At 39.3% G+C, this 9,779-nt stretch overlaps 1 protein-coding gene across 1 annotated transcript; it reads left to right on the forward strand.

The window, feature by feature from the left end:
- Positions 1–3,039: 3,039 nt before the first annotated feature.
- On the forward strand, positions 3,040–6,321 carry nppa (natriuretic peptide A; the record flags this gene model as incomplete). The annotated part of the gene is made up of 3 exons (XM_084070020.1): positions 3,040–3,150; positions 5,889–6,183; positions 6,317–6,321. 3 exons carry the CDS (start codon positions 3,040–3,042, stop codon positions 6,319–6,321), a joined length of 411 nt encoding a protein of 136 aa, XP_083926146.1.
- Positions 6,322–9,779: the final 3,458 nt, after the last annotated feature.

Consider the following 9,779-nt stretch of genomic DNA (forward strand, 5'->3'; position numbering starts at 1 on the left):
AGATGAAGTCAAGTCTTACCATCCAATTCCTGGAACTGCACCGTCTCTACCAAAGCATATTTTTATTCCTAGGCTATTTATTTATACTTGTATTTATTGACTTTCGTTCGTGGCTTACCAATATATTTATTTGGACCTGTATGTAATTGTTCTTTATATGTTGTTGAATAAATGTTTACAATTGCACATAATGGATTTTCTTAATTCTCTTAAACTATTGTAATGGTGTCAAAATATTGTAATGGTGTCAAAGTCTGCAAATGCAGCTTGTGTTTAACTTATTGTAGAGCCAGTGCATTGAATAACAAGTCAACCACTTGGAACCTGGTGTTCCAATTTTCGGCATGTCATTAAAGGCAAACATTTTTAGAAATAGCCACAGTAAAATAGCCGATCATGGTTGTAGCCTACAAGCAACAAGAATGTTAGCCCCAGAGTATGCTAGACAGGTTCCAGTGGGTTGAAGTGGTTAAAAAACACTACAGAAACAGACAACAGACAGAGAGTCATTTAAGTCTACAGTGAGCAAATATTTCAGCACCTTGGACAGCGGTCAATTTCTTCTCAGACCTGCTGAAAGACCTTACAATCTCACCTGCATGCCTGCCATGCCTTGACCTCCAGAGGCAGATATATGCAGATATTGTAAAGTAAATAAACAAATACAAAGTGAGATCATTTATGGTTGATAATCCTGGTTGGCAGGGCATAGGTGTCTTCTGAGTAATTGTAAAAATGACTATTATCATTAAATAGCTATCATCCTATGTTACAATACTGACCAATTCTGATGCATTTTTAAACAGGCAAATATTAATGAAATTAGCCTTTAGATGGACAAGGTTTGTCTTTATAAAAGGCAAAATAATATAAACAGTGACCGAAACAAAATGACATACAAATTAAGTACACATTAGAGAATGTTAAGATAAGCCAAAACTGTGAATGTAATTAAGCTGGTGGCAGTGACAGTTACAGTACATCACACCAACCCATCGTTCACAGGTAACCACACAGTAAAATCCTCTGTATTCATTCATTCATTTGTAATTGAAAACCCATAAGAGTCCATTTGGTTACATTTGTACACTCTCAGAGTTAAGTATGTGTTAAGTGGGTACAGTTTTAGCCTTGACTAACAACAGGATACACATCCCACCAATGTGGTGGCCAACCCACAAAAGTTACTTACAGTTAAAACCAGGCATGAACAAATAAAATAATCAACGGAATTCAAATAAAAAATGTAACTAAAATCTCATAAATTAAATGAAGTGCAAGTGGAGGTGGATATGGATGCATGCTGAGTTTAGTGTAAAAAATTGCAATGCAATGCTGTCTTCGGACATCAGACATGCCATCTGTTCCTTTTTAGGATTTACCATTTACCTGCTCAAAACAGGATATAATAGCAAACCCACTCTGAAAATGAACCATACGTGGACGACATACTTGAAGGTAAAACAACAACCCAGGGTCTAATAACATTGTGGCTTCCATGTGGATCTTGGATGTCATGTGGCCATTCTCTGATCAGCCATGTATGACACCAGTACGCCATGTCCATATTTGAACAAAGTTTCATTCCGATTCAAACTTCCATTGACTTTGAGTATAGAACTGAAGTTAGAAAAAGGAAAACAAATATTCACAATGTGAAAAGGTGGGGAATTATGTCCTGGCAGCTTGAGCAAGAAATCTACCGCTGATTGGTCAAGATGTTTGTAAGATTAGACCCGGACAGACACGCACACAAGCTCCTCACTGAGGACCTGAGGGAGCCACGCAGACTCAAATACCCTCTTCTAACAGTTCGGCCCCTAGGTGCCCAGGTCTAATAACAGCATGGATTTCATTAGTCTATGATGTCAGTCATATGACATCAGCAAAGTTTCAGCCCAATCAAACCTCCATTCCATTATAGAACATAATCTGGGTGTGTCCGGGTAGCCCAGTCGATCCCGGCACCGCCAACTCAGCATGTGAGTTGCACGGTTTGGGTGTGGCAACCCTAACCCTGCGGTAAGTTCTGGGAGCTGATGATAGGTGTTTCGCTCCACCTCAGAAATTCATCTCCGAGGGGTCTAGTGCATTGCGAAACGGGGATGGACTTCCACGCTCTGGATGATACCGAAAATAAGCCTCTCCGACCTACTTACTAATAAAAATCACACCCAGTGTGAAGAGAGTGGTGCCTTCGAAAGTGTAACTGGTTGCATCCTTGTGTTGCAATCAGCAACAATATGTTGTCACGTGTCACGTGACAACATATTGTCACGTGTCACGTGAAGCTTGACCAATCAGCCGTGCTCAAACATACGGACGGACATACGGACACACGGACAAAGTCAAATGTAGGAGTGGTTGGCACCACTCAAAAATATGTATTAAACATATGTGAAAAATATTCACTGATTTTCTTCCTTGGCAGACTTTCAGTGTGCGCAAGAAATGTGTCTCTGATCAATATGGTTTGTGAGATTAACCTCGAACAGACAGACACACACACACGTGCATCCTATAAGGCAGAACTGACTTCAAGTCTTCTCATAGGATGCCTTACCTTTCAGGGTATTACTTTGAAAGTTTTCCACAGGAAAAATACTTGTCACTATCCGTAGAATGCTGGAGCTCACTTTCAGCCCACTATGGTATATTTAGGAGTTAGGAGCGCAGACGATTCTAAGCATTCGTATAGTGGACGGTGCATTCTTGTAGGACCACCTCATGTCTGACCTCACGCTTCCAAGATTGTTACTCCTCAGGTCATGCCACTGTTTGTGTCTAAGCATGACAATACACAGACTCACACATACACATCACCCACTACCCGGACGCCACTTAAAAGGACTTTTTTTTTACCAGCGGTCTTATCATTCAGAGGTGTGAGAATGCACTTGAGGCAATCTACAAAATGATGAGTTACTGACACATGACTGTCTCTTGGAGGGTGTGTGTGTGACTCTGTGTTTGTGCCTATATAAGAGTGGCTGCATAGCAGTAGAAGGAGCCATTGTGAAGAAGGACTTATAGGACAACATGAGGACAGGCCTCCTTTGGGCCCTGCTGGTCGTGCTCTGTCAGTTCACACTGGTGAACAGCCATGTGTTAGGGAGGTCTTACTCCACCAGTGACTTGGATCAACTGAAGGTAAGAAACCAGCTGTCAACATTTGATGCGCTTATGTTTGGGTGGCCCATTATTGGATCGCCGGCCTGTTTTATGGGTCATTAGTAAAAGCTTTTGTTTTAACCTTTACCACTAATTATTTCCCCCAAAAACAAAAACAAAAAGATTTAAAATAAACAAATAATAACAATAATAGTAATAATACATACATTTTTTTAACATTGTTCAAAAGATTTTCAGAAATGATTCAAGAAAAAAATAAAAAATTAAAATGAAAAAAATGAAAAAAACAGATCTACAAGTTGTGACACGTAGTGAGCTTGTACATTGGCTATTTTCACATTTTTGGAAATAGAACTTAGGTTATTCATTCATAACACATTTCTGTGCATTTGGGTCCTTCCTGGGGAAACACCAAAGTTCTCTTTAGGGTCTCGAGCTGAAAAAGATTGGGAACCCCTGACCTAAAGATCACCGGTTGAAGAGCTGTGTGCACATTAGGAACACCAAATGTTTTATACGTTCTTATTACACGGCTTGGTTGAATGCTTGACTCTTTCTATGAAGCCTAATTCTACAGTGGTTGGATTTAATTTGGCTGAGGTCATGATCAAATGCTGTTAAGTGCTAGGAACAGTAGTATGATTACATATTTGGACATTCTAATATTTTTCAGTCATGCAGCTCTGAAAAGCAAGTCTTTTGCACATCTACAAAGACTACAAAGATGCGTAGAAGACCAAACAGGGGCCCAAACGTAACAACAACAAAAAAGACTCCCACATGTATGCAGCTCTAAAATATTTTTTGTAGATTGTTTTCACATTTTCTCTTAAACAGAATGGTTTGTTTATTTACTAATCACTATTCAGACATCAACATTTAGCCACGACAGATGGTAAATGAACATTGACCTTAAAGTCTACAAAGCCCATTTTAAAGTAGTAGTTCACCCAAAAAATGACTTATTTTCTATCAACTACACACCTAATTTTTAGTTTCTGTCACATTCCTGAGCAAATAATTTGATGATTGGGTCATCAGTCTATACCGGAGACTCCACCGGTCATCAAATTATTGGCTTAGGGATGCGACAAAAACAAAAAAATCTCCATGAATTCAAGGCTGGAGAATTCATGGGGTGTGTAATTGATAGAAAATAAGTCATTGTTTGGGTGAACTACTCCTTTAAGTAATTAGTATTGGTTTTAATTTGTGATTTCATTCAAAACTTAACATAACTGCAGTTTGCATATCCTAGTCTCTCTTTCCCTATTCTAACTATCATGCAAGTGTAAAATGTTGAAAGCTTTCACAAAAAAGAATATCACCCACTGTTTTTACACCTGTAATTGTGTGATGTGACGATAAAGTTGTCAGAAAAAAAAGTAGGACTCTTGAGTGAGATTATGAAACAATTCATTACAGTTTTACCTACAGTTTTTTCCTGTGCTCTCATGCTTACAAAAACACATGGAAATCACTTCACAAACAGGGTACATCCCTGGGACGTTGGTCAACCATATTAAATGATGTTGTTAGGTGTTCGTGTGGTAGTCTTATAGTTCAAGCAGGCTACAATAAAGACATAACAAATGTATTCATAAACAATTGTAATCAGAGTTTCAAATGTAGTCATGAAAATGTAGCATGCCTATTTCCAGACATTTAAACTGTCATTTAAGTACAAAGGACCCCAATGGAAACAGGCCATAGGCTTTCTTTGGTTGAAAATAATCCTCTTGGCAGACCTTGTATGGAACTGTACTTTCCCGTGCTAATAAAGTATTCAATCAATATTCAAGTATACATGTACTGTGTATACAGTATATGTATTGCAGATACAACATGTGGTAGTAGTTGCACGAGGACGGAGGGCTATCTTGCATGCATCCATTCATACCTGGGAGGTGTCACTGAACAAGTCCACCAGAGCAGATAAGGCCTTGCTCAAGGGCACCTTGACCAGTAGTTGGCAAGGGGCAGCAGAGTGTATTTTGTTTACTTCATTATCTCACCTCACTGGCCTGGATTTCTAAACATCCAACATGTCTAAATATAGCATCTCTCATTTTTAAAATTAAATTAACTGAAGATTTAATTCACACTACATAATACAGTTTGGTACAATATTGTTTAAAATGTAATATACTACCGTTGTTATACTGGTTATTTGAAACATCATACAGAAGTTTGTTTTTAAATGATTTTAAATGTTGTTAAATGTGTTGCACACAATGACAAGTAGCACTAATGAGCTGCTAACAAAATCATTTCATGAAGGTGGTTGTCAAAACCAGGAACCATTTCTTTAGGAATCATATCCTCCTGGGACACCTGCAGTTACAGTTTAGTGCAAGGAGGCTGCATCCTGATGCTGTACCACACGGAGCATATACGTTTATGTTCCCAGGGTTCACCCTAAACCAACTCTAACAGGACCCTGGGGACATAGGGATGACCTGTACTGCACAGTCGGCATTAACCAGACTACAGTATGTCACCTGTGCTTTAAATACCTGGTCTCTGGAGGGAATCAGGCCTCAAGTAATGGAACCAAGTAGATTTGTTTTCGGTGTCAGTGTAATGCAAGAACGCAAATCACAACTAGGCCTTTTTGTGTTGTCCGGTTGGTATAGCTGTGTCATAGGCTACAACATTATAGTATTATTTTCACAGAGAAAATGCACGTGCCCCTCCTGGGTGATTTTCATGGCTTTCAGGCTTTGTTTGAATGTGTCCCTCTATCTCCTCACCAGTCTATACTGCAGCGCATTGAGGAGACTCTAGCGGAAACAGGTCAGCAGGAGGAGAACGTGGAAGCAGAGTATGAGGAGACAAACCCAGAGCCTGAGCGCGGACAGGAGGGTGGCCAGCGGCCATCACTATCAGACAAACTCCAGTCCTCTGTGGAGGGCCACAGTCGGACCCCAAGCCAGATCAGCCGGCTTCAGGACCTGCTGATGGCCGCTAGGAGCAGATCGTCCAGCTGCTTCGGAGCGAGAATGGACCGCATTGGAAACGCAAGCGGTCTGGGATGCAACACTGGCAGAGGTAGGACTGCTGACTGTAAAGGATGTCAGGAGATGTGTATTACTTATTTATTGGTATGTTGCTTAATAAACTTATGCTTTAAACTTAAATAACTCAGAAATTCTAAATGTCTGTGCTTTCTATTTGCCAACAGGGTAAGCTGACACTCGTCTCCAGACGAAGAACTGAATAAAGATGGAAAACTGTCCCTTTATAGTCTACTTGCTTTGCCTGCAGTTCATTGCATCCATGTAGTACATCTCTGCTTGGAGCTAGAAACAGGCTGTTAACTTTATGACTTTCCAGTCTGAGGAAGAAATTCATTGCTGTTTTATATGCATAACTGAAGCCTTCAGCTGTGTCTTTATTTAGATTTTCACATGAATGTTTTCAGAGACTGTAACCTGAGGTGTTGATGGTTGATGATGTTGAGGACATAATGGGGTTTCCACCACTACAGGGGATGTGAAGCCTTTCACTCTTCAAATTATTTAAAGTGATTATATTAACTGCAAGTATGTAGAATGATAATACAGAAAGCATAGGCTACTTGGGGGGGAAAAAACAGACTTTTGACTTAGGTTTTTCTGCCTCAGGTTGTCGGATCAAGTCAGCTGTCTGTGTCTGTAATTAGCTTACTAAAGTCTGACCAGCCAAAGGCACTTATTTCTGTCTGTCTAAGGCGACTTCTGAAATGCCATAATCCCATATTGTTACAAATGAAAGAAAACCAAAGGATTTCTTTTGTCTGAAAAAGTTTGCATTCCCGTAACTTTGTTTAGGTTTGAAGGATAACTTTGTTTAAAATATATGGTATTGAAATGTTCCCATGTCACTTGTTTTACTTATGTTTACATTTGTAATGCAACAAGTGATTAATTTATTACCTCCAACCAGCAATCACCGTAGCCAAAAATCATAATTCTCACACAATATTCAATACTAAGCCAAATAGAATGAGATATTTCATTGTGTTCTAATTTCTAAAATAGCTAATCTGTACAAACTCACAATGCATTGCAACATTGTGGGCTTGTAGATATCCTATTTCTGCTAGTTTATGTAGTGGTTAAAGTGTCTGCTGCAGCAACATATCATTGTATGTGACCCCATATTTGACTCTTCATTAATTAAGTGGCCTGACATTGAATGTAAAGGGTGTGACATTGTATCTAAACAGAGAACAGATTGCCTTTCAATTAGACCTGCTCTTTGTTCTAAAATTAACCCAAATATTCAAAAACTTTCAAGGTCTTCCACTTCAGTATTGTACTTTTGTAATAATTTGTGGAAAACAATGTCACACCTTGCCTCCAGAACACTTCTCTGAGAGATAAATAAAAGCACAGTGATCAAGGATATGGTTCAGGCATGCACTGCAAAATCCGGAGTGTTTATTTAACCCAGAGAGTGCAAAAAATGGATTCACACTCAGTGTTTTGCGGTGTAAATGATGAAAGTGATTCACTCACTGCTGTGTGTTATGTGGTGTAAATGTAATCTGACAACCAGTGGAACAGAGATGCCACTGTGTGTTACAATAAAGAGAGACACCGTCACAAACCGCTGTCCAATTTCGTTAGCCTTTATCAATGAAACTCTACAGTTATTAAATTCTACGCCTCACAGGACATTTTGACAGATGCACCAGTCAACTGGAAAAAGTTGAGCGATCTCGGGAGGTAGGGCCAGGTTAAAAGCGTAGAAAACCAGCAATTATCTGCCAACTCACTGGTTCCCATAGTGTTCTGTAATGTGTTGGAAAACTAATCAGACTCTACAACGGAATCCCATGGTACTCTGGGCTTTGATGCTGGGTTTTATAGGCCGATCCTAGTGATAAGCACAGGTGCGGGGGCTTGGGGAGCCGTGTTCTTTCCACTGTCGACACAATTAGCCTGATTAGTAACTGGGCACTTTATAAACATGGACTTCTTTCTCATGGCCAAGATGTGGAAACCAAGGGCATAGGTGTTGTACAAAGTAAAATCCTCAGTGTTCATTTAAACCTGCAATCCGTAAGTTTCATGTCCTACCTGGACATGAAAGACCACATTTCTACCACTCTCTCAATACTGGAGTTTCTGAGTTTCTGAGATAATCGAGATTCTGAGATTAGCAGTGCACAGCACCCAGGAAGCAGGTCAGTCAGTGTCTTACTTAAGACACTTCGTCACCATGTTAGGAGGGGCCGGAGCCTTCTGATCGGCAACAGCTCTCTACTTCCTGAGCCCCTGCTGCCATTAAGGAAGTTAGAAATGGAAAGTGTCTCATAACGAAACAGTACTCAGGGGAAATGTTTATGCATATGAACTGACTCATCCCAGATAAATTAGAAGCAGAGAAAGGCTTTCGATTCCCAGGCAACTGCTCTCATGTCCTGAGCCCCTGTTGCCAAATTAAGCACTTAAGCCCTATAAACATAAAAAATAAAATAGCAGATCTACAAGCTCACAATGTATGACATTGCGAGCTTGTAGATCTCCTATTTGTTTGATTTGTTTGGAAAATGTTTGACACTTTTCACCTACAATGACATGACCCAAAGCAGGGGCGTCAGGGTGAAAGGGGTTAAGGAGTGTTTAGAAAATGAAAGTGTCTCAAAACAAAACTGTACGGATGGGAAATGTTTATGGATCTGATAAGATCTATTCCCGACACAAGGAGAGAAAATGAAAGTGATTTTTTTAATTATGATTTATTTTTATATATCAAAACAAAACTAATGATGGAAATTAGATCTAACCCTCCAAGACCCAGATATAGAAACAAAGGAGGAAATTAGAAGGAAAATGAAGGTAAGCCTTCCTAATGAGCATCAACACCCTTGCATGTGGCAATGCTTTTTCCTGACTTCACATGCAACTCTAACGTCTCTATAAGCCAAAGGTCCACATTGAAGCATTATCTTGCAGTGGGATTCAAATGTTTCATTCAAATGGCTTCAACCAACTAAATTCTCCTACCAGGTTTATGTAAACTTGCACTTTTTAATAGATGGAAGCAACAGGAATAAGAAAAAAAAAGAGGTGGTTATTGTTTTCATGTTGGTTTTGTTTTATAGGTTTTTTACAGCTTGGTCCAAACCAATTGTTGAGGGGAAAAAAAACTACTTGAAATCAATACAGACTGCAATACAGACTTTACAGCCCGTACATTTCTTTTGAAAGTGAGGTCAATGCAACATTATAGAAGTAACTTCAGAATCAAATACATTAAGACATTTCAAAATTGTTGTTTAAAGCCCTGAAATTATGATTTTTGGATTTTAGACTATTAAAGGATACACAGAAAACTTGCAATAAGGTATCCCCATCTTGGTCATGGGGGATATTGTGCTATGAGCTTCAGGCAGTACTATTTTTAACCACTAAATATCCTGCCTGACACCAGGGTCAATGTCCCAATGGAAGAGTAGAGAGACCACCTCCAACCACTGCAGATGTACTAGTTACATTGTATTAATATACTCTAACATACAGATTGGTAAAAATAACGTTGAGTTCCGGATTGCACCTTTAACTCTAAAGTGTGTATAAAAATAGAACCAAATGTAAGGGTCTACTCTATTTGGTTACATTTGTACACTCTTCAGAGTTGAATGAAAACTGAGGATT

Source organism: Gymnoscopelus microlampas (genome assembly GCF_963454915.1).
Source record: "Gymnoscopelus microlampas genome assembly, chromosome: 10".
In the NCBI taxonomy this organism is placed as follows: domain Eukaryota; kingdom Metazoa; phylum Chordata; class Actinopteri; order Myctophiformes; family Myctophidae; genus Gymnoscopelus; species Gymnoscopelus microlampas.